The sequence below is a fragment of the Suricata suricatta genome, chromosome 3 (genome assembly GCF_006229205.1).
Source record: "Suricata suricatta isolate VVHF042 chromosome 3, meerkat_22Aug2017_6uvM2_HiC, whole genome shotgun sequence".
Lineage (NCBI taxonomy): Eukaryota > Metazoa > Chordata > Mammalia > Carnivora > Herpestidae > Suricata > Suricata suricatta.
The window spans coordinates 91,727,486-91,753,321 of NC_043702.1; the positions used below are offsets into that span (position 1 = coordinate 91,727,486).

Below are 25,836 nucleotides of genomic sequence, written 5' to 3' on the forward strand. Positions count from 1 at the left end.
CTCTGACCCTCTCCTGCTTGAGCTGCCTCTCTCTGTCTCTCAAAAATAAATAAAAAACATTTAAAAATAATTTAAAAAAAAAAACAGAGACACTGGGCATTGTGTGCCTATTGAGAGGCACTTGTCATACCATCCACAGAGAAGTTTTGCAAAAAAAATATTAAGCCTGACTTTGGCCAAGTCTCAGATCAATTTACAGGAAATGAAGTGGGGAGAGAACCCGATTATCCAATGACACAAGGATGTAATCATCAGAATTCAGAGTACAACAAACTAAGGCAAATGAAGAAGTTTCTTAAAAACAAAACAAACAAACAAAAAACAAAGGAAAAAAGAGATGGGAGGTTCTGGAACCTAAAATTAAAGAGAGACTTTAGAGACACCAACAATTTAACGTGAAACCCAGTTCACATAAATAGACTTTAATTTGTAAGACTGCCCAGAAAATGCAAATACTAACCTGGTACTATATGATATTAAGGAATTATGTTCATTTTAGATATGAGATGGTATGATTATCAGTTATACTGGGCATAGGTTTAGGATTCCAAGGAGTCTTAAAGATGCATTTTGAAACATTCACAAAACCTAAGACCTTTGGATTTTGTTTCAAAATAACGGATCAGCAGAGGAAGTAAATGAAATGAAACTGACCAAGAATTGACGACAATCGCTGAAGTGAGTCATGGGTACATGAGAGTTTGTTGTATTCTTCTTTTTGGTATGTTTGAAATTTTACACGTTAAAGAAGTTCAAAACAATAAAATTGTACAGCGATTTTATTGGCATGCAACAGAAATGACAAAGAGACAGTAGTGAAAAGCTGGCGAAACACAAATTGGAGACGCCCGCACTGACGTCCTGTCTGACACATGGGTGTGGGGTTTGCCAAGTCCTGTCATTTGCCCTTCTCATTTTTGTAAGGCAGCAGGCAGAGCAAGAGATCTAAGTATAAATGGTGTCGTATGTGAAACTTAACAACACGAGGGGTCACCAAGAAGATAAACCTGGAGGGGCGGCGGGGGGGGGTCCGAGCACACAGAACCGACAGGTCAGGGTGACTGATACTCAGCTATAGACTCAGGAACTGTTTAAAAAAAATCAATTTTCTAAGAATACATTAGAATTCAGGTAATAAGAGCAATGAAAACACACAGATGAAAAGGGCACAAGCAAAGGCTGAACTCAAAAAGAACAGGATCCTAAGTTTCTGCCACCTGCTTTAGTGCCAAGAAATATTCTCTCACAGAATGGGGATTTCCTATCTCATATGGCTACACGTTTAAAAGGTATGTGTTGGGATTCTCAGGCAACAGGCTAGTGATATTTTTAAAGAACTCCCTGACCCATCCCAAAATGTTAGTTATGTTTTTTCATTCAGGTTTTCTCTCGCAACCGAAACAGTCAATTCTTCATCACTGCCCACTCTGACAAATTAGTCTATGCAACACCATTTCTAAGTTATCTCTAGCCACCAACATGGCCCATAAATCCAAATCACTGTACTGGTTATTAGGATTTCATTTCATGCTCGCATTCACAAACATTTAAGCTTTCAACCTTTGCTGTTGGGCATTAATCTTGGCATTAATCAAGGGATTAAGTACGCTGAATTTAAGCTCAAGGTTAATGGCATGCTCAGCCAATATTAGTTTTACATATTGCCAAGGGAAAACAGAGGCAAAGACCTTTCTGTCTGTTGTTCGTGAAATATAAGACACAGATTGATGAGTAAGGCATGAAATTGCTTCTTTTGTTCTTTCATGAGGGAGTCTCACACACCTACACACACGCACACACAAGCACGCACACATGCTCATTAGTCCAGCCAAAATTGGCATTTGAAGCAACAGGCTTGTATAAATTGTAAGATCTGGCCATCAATCGCTGGGTAATTTTCTTATTTCTGAGCAACTATACATGCAAAGGCAACGTAATTGTTTAAAAAAAAACAGCACAAACAAAAGAAGAAGTCTAGAAGGGTTTGATAATTGCTAGTTGCTAGAATAACTGTGTAAAGAGAAGGGAAAAGAAAACATGTGGGAGTCAAGTATAGCAGCATCATCTATCAATGTAATATCAATTGGGGTAAAGAAATTCATTCTAAATTTCCTAAAATCTGTTAGCAGTAAAAGGCTCTGCAGAGGGCTAAGTTAATATACCTGAAACAATGACAGAGTAATTACTTTATAGAGCCTGTCTCTGTAACAGGAATAGTTACACAGCTCGCAAAAACAGATACAGAAAATAAACTGCCCGATGATCTGGAAATGCAAGGCTGCCTAATGAATCATTCATTCGCTGCCACCACTCGGAACGGCTGAGCACCGGTTTTCACAAATTACGTCCTCAGGAGAATCAGGGCCATTTCTCTTTTGAGGGAGGGTATCAAAATTTTGAGTATTCAAAAACTAGCAATGAAGATTCATTAATGCAAACTAGCTAAATTAGAGCCATGTTTCAAACAATAGGCTTGGAGCATAGACATGAATGCAAAGTCGAAGGCAATAAATCACTTACTTACCGGAGTTCAGTTTTCCTTTGATATGAAGGGGCAACAGTAATGCAAAGTGCAGAAACACTAAGCACTTGACCTCTCTGAGCCACTCTGATTTGCCCATTACTCTGAGTTGGGGAGAGGTTTAAATGAGGTTGTGTATTTGAGGTGTCTGGCATACAGCAGGGCTCAGTAATGTTTCATTCTTCTCCTAATGTCTTCCACCAAACAAGGGCCATGCCTAGACTCTTTACCACCATATCTAGTCCCGAGTCCAGTGTCAGACACATAGCAAGTGTCTGTGGGAAAAATGCGGGGAAATATTGATGGCTGCACTTTCTGGGATTTACTAAGAAAGACATGTAGACTGCAAGTTGGTGAGGGTACAAGCAGAAGTTTATAGCCCCATAATTCAGTGGAAGTGGCACATGGAGATGACCTAGGGGGAAAAAAATGAAGGCAGAATGCCATCTCCTAGGACTGGGCTGATTATCAATGCCTCAGCTCACCTGGTGACTGACTATTGTTACTTCATGTCCTTTTTTGTATCTGCCGAAGTTCTGAGGTTAAACAGAGACAGACACCAGAATAGGCTCTTGAATAAGGATTAAGTAAAGAGGAAAAGCCACCGGCGTATCGGTTAATCAAGTAAACAAATCAGATGAAGACCTCTCTCTTCATTTTTCTAACTGCAAGAGAAACCTGGCATATGTTAAGCGGTTAAACGAAGTCAACAAAAAGGAAGGAAGGTTTCAAGAAAGCAAGAGGGAAAACAAAACAAAACAAAACAAAAGCTGAAACCAAAAGCCAGATGCTGTCCAGGATTTCAAAAATACTAGCACAGAATTAACTGGCTTTAAAAACCACCTCCAGTCATTTCAGATTATCGATGGCAGGAGCGCTGCTGTTTCACACGGCCAGCTCCTGGCGCCAGCGCAAACACTCGTGTCCCAGGCAGAGAAAGGAAATGAATCGCTGAATTTCTGTTACCAGAAGTCAAAGGATCTAAAATTAAATTAGAATGATGAATGAGAACTAGAAATTGGTTCTAATTATAAAACAAACTCAAGTTGCCAGATAAAATGTCCCCATAACTGAGCTCAAAGTTGAAACCCATAAAAGTGCCCACTATGTTTACTGAATGTCATCTATCTGCCCAGCCCTATTCTAACCATGTTCCCACATACACGCAGGCACCCTCAGGTAGGATCCTTTAAAGACAAAGTTAAAATCGCTATTTTATAAAGGAAGAACATGAGGCACAAAGAGGGTAAGTAACTTCTCCAAAAGGACAGTGTTTAGAAAGCATGGAAAAGAGTCTGAAGTCAGGCATGAGGCTCCATGGCAGTATTTCCCATCTAAGAAGCCATCATTGTGGAATTCTCCTCCAGCTCTTTCAGAGTGCCTCGTAAGATGCTATGATAAAATGCGATTTTTTTTTTTCTTAAAAGGCCAGAGTTCCAAGTTATTTTCAGATGTAAACTGAAAAAGAGTTTCCTAGTTCTGTCCGCAGGGAAATTCTCTCCACCCTGTCCTGGCTTATCGCCGGTCTCCATTCTTCCTCTTCCATTAGACTCGTAATGAATGCCTATCGTGGTGCCAAGAAAACTTGTTCTCACCAAGTGCTGACATTCAACAACTCTAAGGGAGGTTCAAGAAGTGCTCACTGAACTGAATTCAGCTCAACAAAAAGTCAAGCCTGATCATCTGCATAAGACGAACAAGGAAAGGTTAATAAAGCAGCATTGCACACCCTGGAAAGGGAAACAAATTGTTACAGGTTCTGAAATGAAACACCAGGGCTCCAGTATGAAGGCTGCATGGGAGCACCTGGGTGGCTCAGTCGGTCGAGTGTCTGACTTCCGCTCAGGTCACGATCCCTCCTGTGGCTTGCTACTGTCACTGCAGAGGCCACTTCTGATCCTCTGTCCCTTCTCCCTGCCCTTCCCCTACTTCCACTCTCTCAAAAAGCAGTAAACATTAAAAAAAAGAGTATATGATTCATCCCACCTTTGCACCGCCCAGTCTGTCCCACACTCATCGGAACCTCGATTTTTTCTCGCCTCGGTGACACCCTTCCTTCGCCGTGAGCTGGGTTGGATGGCAGTTTTGAAGGAAGGGAACTAGGTCACAAATCACCGCAGTCCCTCTCCATCTGGACTGCTCTCCCGAGGACCTTCCAGCTCCGGCTCGGGAGGCGGAGGGGAGGCCGGCTCGGGAGGTAACCCTCCAGGCAGCTCAGCAGTGCACCCAACACACGGGAACTCTCGGGAAGGTGTGAAATTAGCCCCGCCTGTCAATCAGGGAGCACAGTTGGACTCTGGCTAAATTCCATCAAGTGGAAGGGGAAGGAAACTTGTGAAAATTAAACTGAATGAGGAACCTTTTCCTTGGGGGGGCTGGAAAGGTACTTCTAAATTGACTTCTCACTGGAGTGCGGGTTCACCCAAGGCCCTAGGCCTTACTCCTCAGGAGAAGGTGGGGCACAGGCCACCCCCAGCCAAAAATACACTCACATCAATGCTACAGAATTAATTTACCGGCAGACTGCTAATGAGGCGCATCACACTACCAACTCTGTGGGCTTTTAATTTCCAAGAGGTATTTTAACTTTCATTAGGTCTGAGGCTTCTCATGATGGCCATAGGGTGCCCATGGTATGACCAAGTTAAAAAAAAAAAGTCTCAGTGCATCTTAAAAAGGAAAGTGACATAAAGATAAAGGAAAGACACAAATCCCCCAGAATTCAGGGCCACAGGCCCTGTGGAAACACTGGTTTGGTCTCCCTCCCCCAAGCTGTCCCCTTGTTACTCTGTGACACAGAAGAGAGGTGCCGGAGTCCCACACGAAAGACTGTGGCAAAAGCATGTCATTAGCCTCAAAACTAAGGCATTCTCCTTCCTGCATTATAGCAGCAGGGAGGTGTTCAAAGGGCAGTAGCACAAGCAAGGGCGACGCTCTGCAATTCCCCGGCACCCATTTCACAAGCCCCTTGGACCGCCTTTGTCCACAAAGGGTAGTGGGAAGCCAGCTTCTGTTCCTCTCCTCAGTCCTTCCCTGTGCTTGCCCCAAGTGGTCCTAAGTCTACCCATCTCCACCATTTTCTTCAAAGTAAAATGAAAATTATCAAAGCCTGGGACAAACAAATTTCAGACGGTCTGTAAAACGTCCTGTTACCCTTTAAAAAAAAGCTGCGATTTAAATTCAAGGGTAGAAATGAAAAAAAAGCTCTAATAAAAAAGTAAAAGGATATAACTCAGCCTGTAAGCAAATTGCTAACTCAGCCAATAGGCCCAGGAAAAGATGTTCAACATCACTAATTGTTCAGAAAATCCAAACCAGGGACGCCTGGGTGGCTCAGTTGGTTGAACATACCACTCTTGATTTCAGCTCAGGTCATAATCTTACGGTTCATGGGATTGAGTCCTCCATCAGAGTGTGTGCTGACAGCATGGAGCCTGCCTGAGATTCTCTCTCTGCCCCTTCCCTGCGTGTGCCCACACAAACACACACACTCTCTCTCTCAACATAAATAAGTAAACTTAAAAAAAAAATAAAAGGAAATGCAAACCAAAGCCACAATGAGATACCACTTCACATCCGTTAGCATGGTTACTATCAAAAACAGAAAACAACAAGTGAGGGGAAGGATGTGGAGAAACTAGAAGCCTCATGCATTGCTGGTGGGAATGAAAACGGAGCAAGCACTTTGGAGAAGTTTGGTGGTTCCTCAAAAAAATAAAAATAGAATTACCATATGATTCAGCCATTCCACTTCTGGAAAAACACCCAAAAGATCTGAAAGCAGGGTCTCAAAGAGGTATGTGTGCACCCATGTTCATAGCAGCACTATTCACAATGGCTAGAGGGCGGAAGCCACCCAAATATCCATCAGTCGATAAATGGATAGATGAGCAAAACATGGTCCGTAACACACTGTAGTATTATTTGGCCTTCAACAGGAAGGGATGTCTGACATACGCTATAACATGGATGACTCTTGAGTTCACGGTGATGAGATAAGGCGGTCACAGAAAGGCAAATGCCGTATAATGATACTTACATGAATAGTGTCAAAAGCAGAGAGACAAATTAGAATGACTGTTTCCAGGGACAGAAGGAAGAGGAAATGGGGAGTCATCATTTAATGGGTAGAGTTTCAGGTTTGCAAGATGAAGTGTTCAGAAGGTGGATGGTGATGACTGTATAGCAGTATGAATGTACTTAATTCCACTGTCCTAGACATGTAATGGTCAAGATGGCAAATTTTATGTTCCTGTATTTGACTACATTGTTTCTTTTTTCTTTTCTTTTCTTTTTATTTTGAGAGACAGAAAGAGAGGAGGAGGAAGGGAGTGGGGCAGAGGGGCGGAAGCAAAGAATCTCAAGCTCCACACACAGCACGGGGCCCGATATGAGGCTTGATCCCACGACCCTGGGATCATGATCTGAGACAAAACCAAGAGCCGGAGGCTCAATCAACTGAGCCACCTGGGCACCCCTATTTTATTAGATTGTTTTCAATTGGGGGAAGAAAATGTAAATAGTTACATTAGCCTGTTTTCTTTCTTCTTTTTTTTTAAATTTTTTTTAATGTTTTATTTATTTTTGATACAGAGAGAGACAGAGCATGAGAGGGGGAGGAGCTGAGAAAGGAGACACAGAACCAGAAGCAGGCTCCAGGCTCCAAGCTAGCTGTCAGCACAGAGCCTGACGGAGGGCTCGAACGCACGAACGTGAGATCTGACCTGAGCCGAAGCCAGAGGCTCGACCGACTGAGCCACCTAGGCGCCCCATAGCCTGTTTTCTTTCTTCAAGCAAAACAAAAATCACCCTATAAAAGGGCAGAGGAACACCATGAAGAAGAGGACCACAGGTCCACTGTGTAAAAACAATACACAAATTCTAGGCTCAGCCGCACAACAGTCTAACCACACATTTCCACACCCTAAAGCCAAAGAAGCGACTCACCTCACTGAGGTAAATAAAGAAAGAGCAGGTGGACCCATCCACTCCGTAGTCTGCGTAGCAGGGATCTGAGCGCCACATATCTTTCATCCACTGAAACAACAAGAGCCAGGTAAGGACATGTACGAGCAGACCGTTCCCGGTGGCCCTGCGCGTCCGCTGACAGAGAAGGTATGAAGGGCAAGAAAGTGAACGGTTCAGACTGGGGCCTGAGGTTTGTCGTCTGTGAGCAGAGGTCAGGACAACAGATGCCCAGTTTCCAGATGACCCACAGGGAGACACCGGCTGGAGCCGGGCCTTCGCAGAGGTGCTCAGGGCGGAGGAAGGCCGTGAGGCACACCAGGCAGGAAAGCCCAGGACAGGCAGCTGCCAGGCGAGTTTTGTTGAGAACAACTGCCTCATGGGACCCTGGCATCAAAACCCCTCTTGCCCGGAGAGCCACAGTTTCTTAAGCTCCAGTACAGGTCCGGGAACAGACAGCGTGAATGAGAGCAGGCGTGCAAGGTGTGCAAGATGTGCATGGCGTGCATGAGTCCCAAAGAGGAACCATGTTAATGCTTCTGGGGTTTGCTCTCACCGTCCTAAGCCTACACTGGAATCAACCTTTTCTCTGAAAACTAGTGAGTACTGTTGTGGTCTACCCTCTGAGCAGGCCATATAAAAAGGATTAAAAAAAAAAAATCCTAAGAGTTAAAGAGTGCCCAAGGGTCTCTGGTTACTCAGCTGCAAATGCAAATGTGACATTTAAATCACAATCTGGAGACCTCCTGGCAGGGGCCTGGGGGAGAGGGAAGTTGGACTCTATATAATGGCAGGTCCTTGTCAATGGCCTTGAAGGATCACCTGCTGGAGGCTGGGAAAGCCAGGGGGAGGCAGCTTCAAAGAACAGCAGGCACCCAGAGTGGCCCAGGCTCTTTCAGTCTGACCGGTTAGAGCCATTGTACGCTGACCCAATGGAGTTGGCATATGCACGGGAGGGTTGTCATGGCCACAGCCCCAAACTGGCAGGATTGAGGCATCCCTTCGATGACTCCCTTAAAGGGCCTGCTTGCCATCTGTAGTGCCGGGGAGTTAGGGAGAGGACAGTGGGCAGAGGAAGAGGGCATTAGTGAAGACAGAAGATGAAGAGAATGAATAGACATTACTTGGGCCTTACCTTGATTTTCCCCTCGCAGTGGGGGTAGCCATCCATAGGAGGCAATACACATTTTTCTTGAGCTCCATTAATGATATCTGTAAAGATGGAAGAGAACAAAGAATCCCGTAAGTTTATGAAACACAAACCTACCATCTTTGTGAGAAATAGGCAGGGCAAGAAACAGAAACAGGAAGTCTATACTGGGAGCCCTGCTCTGACCCGTGGAAGCCCTCCAGCTGCCAACAGGTGCAGCTGGTTTGCAGTGAGGACCTGTCCCCAAGCACAGCCCACCTGTAGGACGGCCAGAGACCCACGATGCCTGTGGCCCAGCTTGAAAGGGTGAGCTAGCCCAACCAGAGGCCTTGCTTGGAAATGTGCAACTGGAAAGAGAAACCAAACAAGTGGACAGTAGGAGATGAAGCCAGAAGATTGGGAGCGACCACCAGGTCCCTGTCATGCTATGCAGACAAACTGAGGTCAGGAGCACCTTCATGACATGTGCTTGAGCTGAGAGCAGCTAGCAAAAGACAGACAAACAACTGCAGAGGAGTAGAAAGCCACCAGACACATCAGTGAGGTACAGCGTCTTCTGGACATGGTTCTTACATTTCTGCAAAGACCTCCCTATGCTTCAAATGTTTCCTCACAATAAACTCCCTATCTATTAGCTAGCTCTAGTGGATTCCTATTCCTCTGAACGACAGAGTCAGAACAAAAAAGAATGCCTTCGAAAAGCTTACCGTTTAGTGGTGGACAACAAACAAGTAAACCCCTGGACGACAGTGTAGCAGACGTCAGGTTAGGGTGGGCCACAGGAAGGACACCCACCCCAGTCTCTAGGGTCGGAGAAGGCTTCCTGGATCTAGGGACATCTTAGTGGAGATATGAAGATAAAGCAGAAGTACGCCAGGTGAAGGGGTGAGGCAGAGATGGTGCTCAAGGAACTGGGGAGGCTTCAAATGTAAGGACGCGCCCTGAGTGGAATGCAGAAATGGGAGGGCCTGAGGGGTCAGAAAGGAAATCAGGCAGGGCCCAAACCAGAAAGGCTTCAAGCAAGTGCCCTGATAAAGACTTTATTTATTTTTCAAATGTTTGTTTATAAGAGAGAGAGACAGAGAGAGAGAGAGAGAGAGAGACAGAGAGAGAGAGAGAGAACACGCGAGGAAGGGGCAGAAAGAGGGGGAGAGAGGACCTGAAACGGGTTCTGCACTGACAGCAGACAGCCCAATCCGGTGCTCAAACTCATGAGCCACAAGATCATAACCTGAGCCAAAGACAGACGCTTAATGGACAGAGCCACCCAGGCACCCTTGGCCTGATAATACAGACTTTAAGCCAAGGGCATGGTAGGGCACTGAAAGCTTCTAAGAAAGGAATAGTTAAGATCAGCCTTATGTTTAGGAATGATCATTTTAGCTGGAAACTGGGACAGCTCTAAACCTAAATGCTTCCCTCTGGGGACCAACTGTATTTTCCAGACATGCTTGGAAAACGCCACGATTACTTATGGCTGATAGTTTTCTACACAAAGTACTAGTGAGAAATTAGATCCCAAACTATGGTGTTGTCTGATAGTGGTGTTCAACCGATGTTGGTGGCTGCCGGGGCTAAAACGGAAGTTGTACCTGTCCCTCGACAGTTAGTTCTTTGGACAGAGTCTGACACAGAGACTCTTCATCTCTGGATTCAGCGTTCCCACGACCAGTCCACCTGCCACCTGGATAACTAGAGCATAAAATCAATACCCTCCTTCTCATGGACTGGAGGCAGTCATTTAAAAGGGAATGTGGATGATACTGAGCTTGTCAGAGCCTGTTTCTCCGACTGGTAATACTGAAATACCAGTACCACAGCTTCATCCAACTCTTATTAAGTAAGTTAATATTCATTAAAGTCTAGTCTGGCACTTTCAGCAGTTGACCCTCACCACAGACCATACTGGATGCTTAAAAAGATGGCATTTGCTATATATTCCATCCCACTTACACTCTCTCTAAGAAAGCAATATTTCAAAAGCACAGATCTTTTGGAAAGGCATTCTCTGTGTTCCTGATACAAATGCAGGCTTGAGGTGGTAGATGTCTCTATAGTGCTCCTCCTTTCTCACTTGTCAGGGAGAGCCAGCTCCAGATCCCACTAACAAATGCCTCACCAATGGACACAGATACTTTTCAGTGACTACGGATCCTATTTTCATCTCTGATTTTGCTTGGCAACATTTACCAAGCCAATAAGTAGCACAGGATCCACAAAAGCAGAATCTGAAAGAGCCGGCGGTTGGGGTAATGAGGCATGGAAAGGGATGCTTACGGGGAAATTCCCTCCTCTTTTCACATGCTATAAGCACTGCACCAGATCCAGACATTCAGAGCCAGAAATTAAGGAAACCAGAGACTATAGGGTTAGAGGTATGGTAGTGTGGAGTGAAAAGAAATCACCAGGCAGTGACATAAACCAACAGGACCACAAGTCCTGCAAGCAAAGCCTGGTTGCTGACAGTGTGGGTCCTTTCCATAAAGGGTTTCAAGGAATAACAATGTGTTATGCCAAGGGTTGGCAAACCTTTTCTCCAAAGAACCAGAGAGTAAATATTTGAGGCTTGGCAGGTCACACTGTCTCTGCCACAACTATGCCACTCTGGATTATAACAGGAAAGCAACCACATATAACAGGGGAATGAATGGGTGGGGCTGTATTCCAATAAAACTTTATTTTCAGAAACAGGCACCGACCCCTCTATTTGCTATGCTAAGAGAGTCACAAAATGAGGATCCTAGATGCCGCAAAGACCTGCTGCAAGGACTTCTCTGAGGACTCCTGCAGGCATTCCTCCGCCCCCATCCTTTCTCTATCTGGTTGAAGCCCCTCGCTTAAAGACTCAGCTTAAGATTCACCCAGCAGAGAATTAGGCCTAATCCCTCCTTCCCATGCCAAACCAGAATTAAGTTCAGATTTAGTGCTGCCTCCCTGCTCAGGTCTCTCTGGCGGCAGAGAGCAATCTCGTTCCTTCCTCCACCTATGCCCACCCACCTCCTAGGATGGGGGGGGCTGTCATGGGAAGCTTCCGTCTCCTGCCCCATCACCAGGCACTCGGTAAGTGTGGCTGACTGAACACACACCTGTTCCTCCTGCTCCTCGTCTCCCTGTGACTCTCCAGCTCACGGACGCCCAGATGGAGCACAGAGACCTGCGCAGGGGCAGGATTTTCCCTTCACTTCCACCTGGCAGTCAGTCAGCCAATCAAAAGGGTTCTCTCTGCAATTCTATTACTTTGTGAAGGGTTTTCTATTTAGTTACACAGTGGTGGGTCTGAATAAGTGATGCTGTCCAGAAGTGGAGTTAAATGGCTAAAGACTCTGGGGTGGGAGGGATCCCTGAAAGGAAGAAACATGAAGTGCTGGCCTTCCCAGGGAGAGACGGAGATAGTTCCTAAGTCCAACCCCCAGTAAGCTGACTCCCAGGCATCGGAGCACCACCCCCACCACTTCCCAGGTGCTGAGGGGTTTCAGCACACCTGAGAGGACAGCTCCCCGTTGTGTTTCTATCACAAACTCGAAAACTCAGTAAATGATGTTTTATTAGTCTGTGTACACAGAAGACTCTGCTATCTAGGGAAGAGCTTGCAACCTAAGGTTGGTTACAAAACAAAAATTCGGGCCAAAAAAGGTTAAGTTACTGCTTTTCAGGGAAGACTCAGCTTACTGTACATTAGGCACTTTGAAAAAAGGAGACTGGATTCTGCCACAGCATGTTACTAGAAGCTTCTTCTCCCTGACATTCACTTGATGTTCTGCCTATGTTCATTTTTTTTTTTATGGTAAAAGGGCAAGGAGAAAAACAAAAGATCATAATGTAAGCAAAAAGGCTCAGCCCTTTCCACTGTTCAGGATTCAGTCTCATCCCTGACCCTCCCAAACCAGCCCAAGTTGCATCTTTCTTCAAAGACTTCACCTCTGCACTGATAGTGTGGCACTGTCCACCAGGTATGACACAAAAGGCAGACTGCCTAGGCATGAAAACTGTGTTGTTTTATCAGCCATCTGGACCCACACAGTACATCAGGGGCTTGGATACTGGATTTAATGTAAGAAAACGCCCATGGGTGCCTGGGTGGTTCAGCTGGTTAAGTGTCTGACTTCGGCTCAGGTCGTGATCTCACAGCTCTTGAGTTCAAGCTCCCCCCCCCCCCAACTCCCTCGCCCCCTGGAGCTCTGTGCTGACACCTGGGAGCCTAGAACCTGCTTCAGATTCTGTCTCCTCTCTGCCCCTACCCTGCTCGCACTCTGTGTCTCTCAAAAATAAATAAACATTAAGAAAAAAGAAATCCCCTTTCTTATGATCAAAGATGCTTATTACCGCTCAGGAAGAACACATGTGCAGGAGGAGCAGAAGCGGCAGAAGAGCTGGTTAACACACCCGGAGCAGGTGCTCCTGTCAAGTGTGGAGTCAAGTTCTCCGTGACAGTCCCCACATATGCACATATGCTTACGGAGAGATGTGTGGAGACAGTGGCATTTTCAATAAATATTTGGAAGCCACAGAGACAAAGAGATATGGAATCAGACACACAGGATTTTTACTCCTGCTTCCTCGCCTCTGGGGAAGAAGGAAGGAGATGGCACAGACAGGCTTAGAGACAGTGAGAACAGAAATAGGTGGTGTAGGAACGAAGGTAGGTGCTAACTTCTGAGATATTACCTGCCTCTCTAAGGTGCTGACACACATACACAGTCACATTTTATATAAACCACAGCTCCTGAAAAGGAAGGCAGGGACCTCATCTTATAGCTCTGAAAGGAGAATCTTTAAAATTCTCAACATGTACCTCCAAACTCGGCCCACGTTCACCAGGACTGTCTCTCAAATGCCTGCTGCCTTCCATGTACTGAAATGTCAAAGCTGTATGCTCACAAGAAATGGCTGCGCCCTCACGGAGCTCCTCACGGTGTGGGGATGAAGAGACCTCGTATGACAGAACGAGACCCACGTGAGCTGAGCCAGCCCCCCGGAAGGCAGGACAGGCCCCTCCGTGCTGTGGTCCAGTGTCCCACACAGCACCTGACACACTGCCAGCTGCACAGAACTCTTCTCAACCGACAGACGATGAGAGTAACAAAGGAGTGAGAAGTTCAAGTTCCAGAGAAGGGAAGAGGGGAGACAGAAGGAAGGGGGTAGGAGATCCTCGTGGAGAGTAACTATACCAGGAATTCCAGGTTCAGGATCACACATCAATAGAGGTAAGGGAATTTGGTTTGACTTAAGGGAAAATGGCGTAAACGAAAGAAGAGTGATTTCAGATGCAGGGAGTGCAACATGGCCTGTTCCCCATGTGAATGACTGATATTCACACCTTACTGGATTTTCAAAAGAAACGCTTAGGGCTTTGTGAGATATATTAGAGCATATATGCCATTGTATTTTAAGTCAGATGCAAGATCCACTGGGTCCGTACAAGGATCCCGTTATGTTGTAGCCGCCCACTTCAACACACGTGCACGGAGAGGCTGTCGTGTGTTTTAAAAACATCATCGACTACTAACGATGCTGCCTCATGAAACACTCACCTATGCTAACTTAAAGTTAATGCTAAGTGCTCTTTGCTGCCGAACAAGAAAGATCTATATATATGTATGCACATATATAAGAAGAGTCTGTGGTCAGGTGTCCTCCTTAGTCCTGATTCTATCAATGCTCCTGGGTGGTACTGTATGCAAGAAACCTGAGTCCATGATCTTGGGCAATGATGATAAAGTGAGGACATGGAAGGGGACAGAGAGAAAGAGGAAGTGTTCATAACTGAGTCCCACACAGAAGACCTCTATTTCAGAGTGAAAGCTGACCTCGCCAAGACAGATTCCTCTGTCAATGCTCAGTTTTCTGCATATTAACTACAGCAAAAATGACTAGTATTTGAAATGGCACTTGTTTTCAAGTGTAGAACACCGGAGAACACATTTCTAGAACAGTACCATTCACTCTGGATCTAGAACTCAATATGCATCTGATAGGTTCAGGATGTCTGATTCCCTCAAGGGCTACTGTATAGGGAGAGGAAAGGAAAGGAAAGAAAACATAAAAACCAGTAGGTTTAAGAAAAAAATCCCAGAAACCTCAGCGTGACTATCCGTCCACCCCAGCAACTTTTAGGGAATTGAGCTCAGTCTCCTGGTCCACTTCCTTTGCCAAAGGCTTAGATAACCATCTACATGAGCGAGGGCTCGATCCCGCCCAAAGCCCACACATATTTCCTCTCAAAAGATAAAGGGTCTCCAGTGATTGCGTTTTGTGTGTAGGACAAGGCAGTGTTTCTCTCAGAACACCTGACAGGAACACGCAGCCCCCGAGATCAGATGGCCCCGGCAGAGCGCCCGTGGGTGCGCGCCACCGGCCAGCTGTTCGTGCCAGCTGGGAACGGACTCCATTCCGTGCTCAGCCCGGAGACGAGGCTCCTGCCAGCACTTCCATCAGCTGGCCTGGCTTCAGGAGCTAACGGCAATAAATCGGACAGAAATCAGCCACAGTGAAATATAATCTCCCATTAAAAATGACCTCACCAGTCATTCTCAGCTTGGCAAATATTCATTTAGGGCCACTTTACATTTGCATTATAAAAAAAGTGATTTAATCTCTATAACTGAGTCATTCCAGCCCCAGGGTTCACAGGGACAGGAAGCTCTCTGCCCACCAAAAGGAGCTGAGGACAACCGTGGGTGATGGGCACAGCTCACCCACGGACCCTGAGGGTTATATACTGGGCACCTTGAAAAGAATGGCGTGTGTTTGGCTTTTCTTTTAACCTGGGAAGCTAGAAATACAATCACTGTACCAGAAATTTTTACAGTTGCAAGGGACTTCTGAAACCCTATGAGCAAACTATTGACGTTTCCTGATGCATAAAAGCAAGGTTTATAGAGATGAAGTGCTTTATTCATTCAGTGATTAAGGAAAACTCATTAAGCATTTCCCATATGTAAGGTATTCTACTTGTTTAAGCCAGGCCTGTCTTCTAGTCAGGATTACTTCCATCACACTGTTCCTAGGTACTAAAAGGCCCACCACTACCATCACCACACCTGCATGTTCTTTTTTTTTTTTTTTTTTTAATGTTTTATTTGTTTTTGAAAGAGAGAAAGAGCGACCAGGGGAGGGTCAGAGAGAGGGAGAGACAGAATCTGAAGACAGGCTTCAGGCTTTGAGCTCGATTTCAGCACAGAGCCTGATGCGGGGCTCGAACCCACAAACCGTGAGATCATGACCTGAGCAGAAGCCAGATGCTCACCGATTGAGCCACCCAGGTACCCTCACATCTGCATGCTCTGCACAGGGAATCTCAAGAGTCAACAAGGAAGACTGAGATGACAAATTCTGACTCCTTGCTACACCTCCAAGGGCCTCGTGGACTTGCTAAATGCCCAGAGCTGCAGGACTGCCCACGTACAAATGCTACGATCATCATGCAAAGTCAACGAGAAAATCATAATCAATGTACAGTTTCTCCAGGTACTTTTCAAGAATGGAACCAATATGGAAAAAGAATGCAGTGAGGATCATGAAAACACAGTAATGGCCAAAGAATCCTAGAGTATTTATGCTGCCCTTTGTCATACCCTCTTGCATTTATTTATTTACTTATTTATTTATTTATTTGCAGGGTTATTTGCCAAACAAAGCTTTTAAGCTGGCATTAATAAGGTTTTCTGTGTTATTGGTGAAACAGAATTAAGAGAACCTTAGCATTAAGATATCCAGTGGGAGAGGCAGTCTATAAGAACGTCACACACACACACGCATGTGTGCACGCACGCGCGTGCGCACGCACACACACACACACACACAACATCCCTCCGTTCTAATAATGCGCCAGGTACTTCCTATTGATAAAATCATGTCTGGTTCTTAGGAATATTCAGGCAAAAAAGGGTGGTTATTACACACCTAGGAGCACATATGTGTAGTGGGCAGAAAATCTGACAGTGACAAGAAAAAGAAGGTTTACTGTCATTAGTCATCAGGGAAACACAAATCAGAACCACCGTGGGATACCATGTCAGCTGGTGAAAGAGCTGTTATTAAAATCTCAGATAGTAACAAGTGTTGGCAAGGACGTGCTGAAATCAGAATCCTCAAACACTGTTGCAGGCATCTAAAATGGTGTAGCTACTTGGGAAAACAGTCTAGAAGTTCCTTCAAAAGCTAAAAATAAGAGTTACCATCTGACCCATAGGTACACACCCAAGAGAAATGAAAACGTTCCGTGCACACAAAAACTTACAAACACATGTTCACAGTAGCAGGATACATATGAGCCAAAAGTGGCAACAAACCCAAATGTTCATCAAGTGATAAATGGACAGACAAAATGTGCCACAGCCATGTGACTAAGCATTATTCAGCCATAAAAAGTAAAGAAGTATTGATTCATGCTACAACATGGATGAATCTTAAAAACATTGAACTAAGTCTAGGGAAGCAGTCACAGAAGACACATAGTTTCATATACAGAAAATGTCTAGAAAAGGCAGCTCTATAGAAAGAGAAGTAGATAGACTGGTGGTGGTGTAGGGTTGGGGGAAGCAGAGGTTGGGAGGGGGTGATGAAAATTCACAGTATAAAATCTCTTTCTGGGGTGATAAAAATATTCTAAAATTGTGGTGATATGGTTGCGCAACTCCATGAATATACTGAAAGCCATTGAAATGTACACTTTAAACGGCCGAATTGTACAGCATGCAAATTAGATCTCAATAAAGCTGTTACCAAAAGTCCTAAAAAAAAAAAAAACAACCTGCCACTGTTTCATTCAACAAAGACTGCACCTACATAGGTAGATACCTAGAATGCTTTTAGTACCTTCCTAAGAAGTGTATGTAGGAATACAAAACCATCTTCACCTTGAAAGAGTCTAAAACGTAACTAGAACTCGCACAACAGAAAGGATAGTTAACCTACTGTGCAATCCAGAATCAGGTCCGGCAACACACACCGTAGATGCGCAGGCGGCAGAGAAGAAACAGACTGCAGCGACCTCCACTTCTCAGGCCCCCTGCCATTCTCTCAGCTCTCATCTCCCCTCACGCCACTGCAACGGCATTTTTAGCTCAAACACGCAGTTAGGGCCTCTCTTGCAACTCAGTGGGACTATGTTCAGGCCAAAGAGATGGGAGAGGAAATTATCAGCCATCTCCAAGTTCAGGACAATCTGCCTGGCTGAATGGACAGTTCTGACATGCCTCCTGTGGGCTGGAAGATGGACATGCAACGGCCCAGCAACACGGGGGCTCGGGAATCCTGATGGCAGGTGGAGAGCAGCCCCGTGGCAGGCCTGGACTGCTCGTTACTGGGTTTTTATGTGAAAAAGAAACCACCGTGTCTCATTTGAACACTGCATTTTTAGCTCTCTTTGTTACAGGAGCTTAATTTGCCTGTGAGGTCATCAACAGACAAGTGGGATTTCTGTTGAGCTTTAAAGTACAAGTAGGAATAGATAGGAGGGAATGTGAGAGCTGAGCACACAGATGAACAGTAATAGCAACAGCCAACCCAGACAGAGCACCAACTACACCCCCCTAGAATTCATTCCCCTGCATTATGTCACATGCCCTTGCCAGGAAGTCCAAGCAATAAATGCATGCAATCCCCACTTCAAAGTATAAGACACCGAGGCCCAGAGAGATTAAATAACTTGGCCAAGATCACAGAATAAATCAGTCCTTCTTAACCCTCTCAGCACATTACAATCACCTGGGGAGCTTTCACTAAGATACCGCACCCTCCCAAGGTTCTGATTTAAATAGTCTGGGGAATGCTTCAGCCACTGACCCTTTTTATGCTCCCCCCACCTCAGATGACTCTAATGAGCGGCCACCATCAGGAACCAGTACAGTAAATGGCAAAATAAGGTAGTGATCCTGCAGAGGAGGAAAGTCCAGAAATGGAAAGAGATTGTTACCTCATATTCCAGAGTGTTCTACCAAGACAGCAAATCCATCCAGTGGATAAGCATTACCAATCGATCATCAATGTCGGAGAGGGTGAGGAGAGTGGAGGGGGGCCAAGTGGGCTGAGGCAGAGGACACAGGGCAAGAAACAAGGTTGGAAAGGCAAGCTGGCACGTCACACTACAAAATCGCTAATTCCAGCTTCGGAGAACACGACTCGCCTCCGTAGGAAACAGGCGGATGGCTGCACGCACGTGCGAAGCTGGGTAGAATGGTGTGGGGAAGTAACTGAGAGTCTCTGAGTAGAGAAGCAACATGCTGAAAAATACGAAATAAAAAATAAAGAGGGCACCAGCCACAGTTTAAGAATAGAATTTTGAGCACAGCACTCTAAAAGATACTACTCCATAAAGTCTTCATGAATAGAGTTTACACCTAAAGTGAGTTGTCATCAAGGAGTCAAAATGTGCCCTTCCTTGGTCAGGAAGCTCAAGATATTATCCACCACAAGGTCTATAAAGACAGGCGTCAATGTTTAACTCTGCCTTTTCACTGATAGCAGCTTATAATGTCTTTCTTAAATTGCCCTTGAAAATGTCATTTTCATTTAATTAAACTCTCACTGGTGCCTACTTTTTAAGTAAGTGGTAAATCCTTTGCAAATTTTCACATGTGTTTATAAGAGGACAAGGCATCAGCCTCTAAAGTTATAAAGCCATAAAGACCTGTGCTCCCTAATCTTCAAATGGTAGCTGAATCCTCTCAAAAAGTGCCATCATGGCCGCCATGCCGGATGACTTCTCACCATGAAGCAGCTTGCTCCTGGAGGCGGCATGATAAAACATCCCAAGACAGAAAAGTACTCCTGCGTGCTATTGTTTTCAAGCCCTTGACCACATCCCAGCCTCAGCCATGGAAACAGTAGAAAAGGTAAGTGAAGGATATGTAGTGTCAAGGGCAGGCCAGGAAGGGTCCTCTAAGACACCTTGGCAGGGAGTATCTCTCTGCCACTGACCAGCTGGACAACCTGGGCAAGTTAATGAACTATTGTGAGTCTACGTTTCCTCATGCAATAAAGTCAGCAAAACCTTCTCCATCTGACCTACCCCTTCTGTGCCAGGTACTATGCCTGGTGTTCTTTCTACTGCTCACGTCACAGTCAGAACAACCTTTAAAGTCAAATGTGGATGCTGAGGGAGATAAAACCATGAGAGAGAGAGACTGCCTCCAATACACTGAAATATCCCACACCAGCGCTCATTCAGTCAATTCATCTATTTGTTCAGTGCCCATGTCCTGCTGTCTGCATATGTTTATGTCTGTCTTGCTCATCTCTGATTGATTTCATGTCACAATGTTTGGTTGAGTGTGAGACACAGGCAGTGATTAAAATGCTGTGGATTTATGGAAGGAAAAGAAAGTTCAAGTCTTTTGAAATAAATAGCACAAGAGCATGTACGATAGATTCTAATAGCTCTGGGATTAGAACATTAAACTGAGTTTGCAATATGACTTGGATAATCAGAGTTCTTTTTAAGCATAAATCTACATGTATTCATTTCTATGCAAATGCCAATATTCTATAAGTTTATACTTAATTTCTGTCATCCTTTCTTCTGCAACAAAATGTTCTTCAGCATTTTAAGTAACAACATAAGGGACATAAAATATTCCACATTGGGATTATATATATGTGTGTATACACACACACACACACACACACACACACACACACAAACACCATTACAATAAATGACCATAATAGTCACTAAATTGGGAGAATGCTAGCTTTTGTACATGAAAAGCAAAAGAAAGAAAAAAGGCAAACAACAAAAAAAAAGTTACACTGGTGTCCTATTTACAGAAGAAAAAGTTTCAGTAGGTAATATTTTTCAAAATAAGATACTGTACTGACAGATTTCGGTGCATCCCCAGTCATCAATTTATGTTTAAGAAAATATACTGGGAAGTAGGTGACCGTCATTAAAAATTCAACATTATTATACTTGCAAAGCTACATCAAATACTCAAGTTGGGGGCCTAAGGTGACTTTTACACCTATTTTTTCCCAACAAGCAAGGTAGGACACAGTCTTTGCTTACTGGAAAAAATAACTCAACTCGCCCTTCTCACACGAAGTTGACTGGTAGAGGAAAGGAAGCATAATGCCCCCAGCCCCCAGGAACAGCAGCTTGCCTCTGGAGTGTGGCGCGTACACCCCCCTTCATCCCCTCCAAATACAAGTGATTCCATTTTCCATCTAAAACAGATGACTTAAGCACGGCTCACACATTTGTTTCTCTTAAATTGCCAAAGGTGCTTAGAATTTGGATTTTCTTAGAAAACTAGAGAAATGTATACACAGTGTGTGTGTGTGTGTGTGTGTGTGTGTGTGTGTGTGTGTGTGCGTGCGCGTAAACGCGCACATTTCTTCATTGAAACTGAAGAAGGAAGAAATAAAGAGTTATTAACTGTGGGAGATGGGCTAAACTATGTTAATTGTACAAACTGTCAAAAACAGGCAGTCACAAGTGAATTGCCTGTCAAAAGCCTTTATGCAGCTGCTGGTAAAGGACAGAGATTCTACCTGGCCACCCAAGACATCCACAGGCAACAAGGAAGCGTTTCGATTATTCTTTGCATAGGCGATCAAGGTAAGTTTTTGCTTTCACTCTCTCATAGGAACTGAGGTTTCCATTTTGTTTTGGTTGCTTGGTTATAGCCTCCCTTCTCCCTTTTTGGCATGGAAATACAAATAAGTTAATTCAGAATTCAGATGACACCCTGATACCGGTGGTGTGTTCCAGAATACTGAGGGTATTGAGTCTGAAGAAAGGCTGCTCAATTTTTAAGTCTCATTTGGTTTACCCAGAGTTGCATGAAATCTACTAGGCCACTGGCATGAAACCTACATGCTCTCCCTGCTAGCCAGGTGCTTGGCTAGGGAGGTCTCTTAAAAATCAGGCTCTTACAACTTAATTCCATTTACCTCTCCTGGCCCTTAGCAGGGTTTTCTTCCTGTGGAAAGGAATCATGCCTGGTATTTAGACCATGTAAATTTGGACAGTGATACTCAGCTTACCAAGTGGAGAGAGTAATGTACATATTCTTAAATACTGTGTTACCCTGAAATGCTATTCTTCTACTCAACAGAAAAGGCTAGTAAATGAAAGGCAAAGGTTTTCAAATGTCTGGGAATTTGATTCAGGAAGGGGTCTATCCCTAGACCAGAATTTTGTTTTTCATTCTGTCAGTTCTTGGAGGGTTCTCATCTTCTAGTTGTGGGATTACTTCTTAAAGATCCCCTTCAGAAGACCTGTCCCACCATTACAGTATCCAAAACAAACTGCACTTGCTCACTTATTCCCTAGCCAAGGTATCCAGGGCAGAGGGAGGGGCACACTCTCCTTCCCAACCTAGAAATGGTGGTTACTGTATCAAAAGCAAAAAAGGCCTGGCATACATAACAAGGGCAGAAGAGCATCAGAGCAGTGACTGGAAAACACCTCAAACTCTTGGTTGGCTGTGGCACACTGCTCAGCTGCCCTTCAGGACAAAAACTAGGTGATTGATTTAATTTGTGATTCTTTACAGAACAAAGCTGAGAAATATATACTGGCAATCGTAGAGAAGCTTACCCTAGCATAATCTTCCCATAGATAATTCTTACAATAAAACAATGAAGAGTAAGAAAAAGGGGCAGATGGTAGAAGGAATGTAATTTTTTTAAAAAATGAACTGAACTGCACTGGATAAGATCCACATTTATATGGTTTGCTCCTGAGGGGGACCTCTCTGTCTGGATGATGGGAGATGACTAGAAGGTAAGTAAATGGTTATTGTCTTAGGATTCTGTTTGGGCAATCAGGGTAGCCAGAAATTGAGATAGGATATTCCCAAAAAGAGGGAACCAAAGAAGGGGAGCCCTAAAATCTGCATATAAACTACTCGGAAATCTCTGAACTGCCCCCTAAGAGAGCATTTGTAGGAGAGACTCCTTGGGAAGCTCTAAAGGTATTCAAAGACTGACTTGGGACCCCTGGGTGGCTCAGTTGGTTGAGCATCTGACTTCAGCTCAGGTCATAATCTCATAGTTTGTGGGTTCGCATTGGGCTCTGTGCTGACAGCTCAGAGCCTGGAGTCTGCTTCAGATTCTGTGTCTCCCTCTCTCTCTCTGCCCCTCCCCGGTTGTTCATACTCTGTCTCTCCAAAATAAACACTAAAAATTTTTAAAAAACAAAATACAAAAACAAAGACTGAGTTGCAGTTTACTAAAGTGGAGACTGAATTTGAATTCTCACAATACAGAGAGGTTTAATTAACATTTCAGGCATTCCACCGAAATCCCAGAAAGCCCTTGCATCAGCTCTGGGACTTAATACTTCAGAAGACTAGGACAAAAACTCAAACAGGCACACTCAACCAACTATAAAATCAAGTCTTGGTAAGTTCAAGGTAGTAAGTCAGTAATTTAAATGCCTGCTATAACAAAATTCAACACTCTTCCCAGGAAGATAACAGAATACAGACATGCTACAATGTATCATTATTATGTCCAATATACAATAAAGAATTAGCATACAGGCAGAGACAGGAAAAAGTGAACCAAAGTTTTTTGTTTACTAACAAAATCTATCCCAAGATGATGTAAATGTGGCAGTTGACAAAAAACTAAAGTAGCTACTACAAAATGACTAAAGACAAAGAAATAAATGCTTTGAGAGAGAGAGAGAAAGAGAGAAACTCCAGAACTGAAAAGTTCCTCACCTAAAATGGAAAAATTCATAGAACAGAATTAACAAGTTTGGAGATGCAAAAGAAAGGATCAACCAACTGGAAACACATGGAAATTATTGAATCTGAAAAACAGAGACAATGAAGACTAAGGAGAAAAACTAAGCAGTGTTAGTGACCTGTCAGACATCATGTAGGTTAAACTCTATTTAAATGTGTGCCTACTGGTGAAAAAAAGAGAAAATGGAGAAGATAAATCCTTAAAGAAATAATGGTCAAACACTTTCCAAATGTGGTGGAAAATATGAACTTTGGATCCAATATCTCAACGAAACACAAGCACCATAAAGACAAAAACAACTTAATTTCTCAGCATCACACTGCTAAAAGCCAGATAAAATGGTGCAAAGAAAAATGATCAGCAGAGAAAAATGAGACACATTACATAAAAGGGTACAGAGACAGAAATGTGACCTGACTTCTCATCAGAAAAAGATGGAAGCTAGAAAACAAAGAAACAGTATTTCCATAGTGCTGAAAGAAAACTACCATTAACCTAGAATTTTCTACCAGCATATTTATCTCTGCCCTTGAAAAATGCTGGCCCCAGAAAAGCCATTTTCAGGTACGTAAATGATGAGAGAATTCACAACCAGCAGACCTGCATGGCAAGCAAGAAACAAAAAAATTCTCTGCATTGATAGGGAAATACCATCAAATGGGAATGTAGAATTATAGAAAGGAATGAAAATCATCATAAATGTTAATACTGGGAAAAATATCAAAGACTATCATTTTTTCCTTCCCTTGATTTCTTCATCAGTTGACTAATGCAAAAGTCATAATAGGGTAGAGTGAGGTTTAAAACATTTGTAGATGTAAAATATTTAACAATAGTACAAAGGTTGCAGGATTAATGGAATTAAGCACAAAGTTTATAAATATTAACCCTAGGTCAACTATGGTAAGTTGAAAAGGTGTATCAAAATCTCTAGAACAGGGGACAACAAGCTACAGCTTAGAGGCCAAATCTGCTCCCCTGCCTTTTATTTTTTTTTTTTGTAAATAAGCTGTAATGAAATACAAGCATGGCATTCCCTGACGCATTGTCCATGGCTGCTTCTGTACTACAAGGGCAGGGCCAGACACCTGTAACAGAGAACCATCAGTCCACAAAGCTAAAATATTTATTATTAGCTGGTGCTTTGCTGAAAAAGTTTGTCAACCCTTTTCCTACTCAGTCCTTTTGTCAGTTCAACGATTTGCAAATTTTTTTTTTGATATCTAGGAGAAGAAGTGATTTACTTCCACCCAAATCACTTTCATTTCAAGGCAAAGGGCCACAGCTCCTATAGAACATCCATATCCCGAGGTCAGAGGAGAAAAATAAAAACAAGAGGTGTCTCTGTTGTCATTACAGGCTCCAGTTAGTCTCCTGGGTTCCAGTAGGTTCTTACCTGGCTCTACATAACGTATTCTTGCTTCTTGGCTGCCCAGCCTGCATTTCCAGCCTCAGAGCCAGACACAAAGACTTACAGAAACTATTAAACCAGCTCCCACTACTTTGTAAGGTCAAAGCCCTTTGATAAATTCCTTAACATACACACTTGTGTGGGCTTGAATGTGCGCACACACACACACACACACACAGCCCCTCCAAGTGTTCCACTTCTCTATTTAATCCGGACTGAGAGACAAGTTAACAAAGCCAAAGTTGGTTCCTTGAAAAGACGATTAGCATGTACAACCCTTAGCAAAAGGGATCATGAAAAAGAGAAAACATACATGAGCAATATAAGCAATGAAGAGAGGATGTTACTACAAGTCGTACAGATGTTAAAAGAATAAGGGAAAATTATGAACAACTTATGGGAATATAGCCTGCTACTCAGAAGAAATGATGAGCTTGTGTGTTTCTGGCAGCGTTATTCCTATTAGTCCAAAACTGGAAATGACTCATGTACATTATCAAGAAAACACATAAATCAATTATGCTATATTCATAAAGCAGAATACTACCCTGTGATTCTAAGAAACCCTACTGATGTAGGCAGCACCTTGGATGACTTCTCAAAAATATTATGCTCAAAGAAGCCAGACACAACAAAATGTTTATACTGTATGATTTCATTTTTCTAAAGCCCAAGAACAGATTTTACAATTAATCTATGGTGATAGAAATCCAGACAACAACTGCCTATGGAGGAGGGACACTGAATGGAAGGAGGCATGAGGGAACGTTCTGGGGAATGAATATGATCTGCATCTTGGCTGCAGGACTGGTTTCATGGATGTACACATTGATCAAAGCTCATCAAATGGTGCCACATATGATCTGTGTCTTGCAGTATATGTAAATTTGCTCTCACATAAAAATTAAGCTAAGTTGCTTTAAGAATGTATGCTCTCTCTGTGACTGAGGAACACAGATGAAGGAATCCTATTTTCCTTTGCTAACCTCCACCAACCCTTTGCCAACCACCCTCAGAAGGCAAGGCTTATTCTCCAATAAGCTCATATGTGTCTTAAAGCACCTCCAATGGCCTGAAGTGGACTGACTG

The 25,836-nt window shown here is 43.8% G+C and overlaps 1 protein-coding gene across 2 annotated transcripts in view; it reads right to left on the reverse strand.

Annotated features, from left to right (window-relative positions):
• Positions 1 to 25,836, reverse strand: part of MGAT5 (alpha-1,6-mannosylglycoprotein 6-beta-N-acetylglucosaminyltransferase) — a 336,674-nt gene that overhangs the window by 129,824 nt on the left and 181,014 nt on the right. For both annotated transcript variants that reach the window (XM_029934680.1, XM_029934681.1), the window contains 2 exons: positions 8,622 to 8,698; positions 7,469 to 7,558 (listed from right to left, as the gene is read on the reverse strand). In XM_029934680.1, coding sequence (XP_029790540.1) covers positions 7,469 to 7,558; positions 8,622 to 8,698 — 167 coding nt within the window. The remainder of the gene's footprint in view (positions 1 to 7,468; positions 7,559 to 8,621; positions 8,699 to 25,836) is intronic.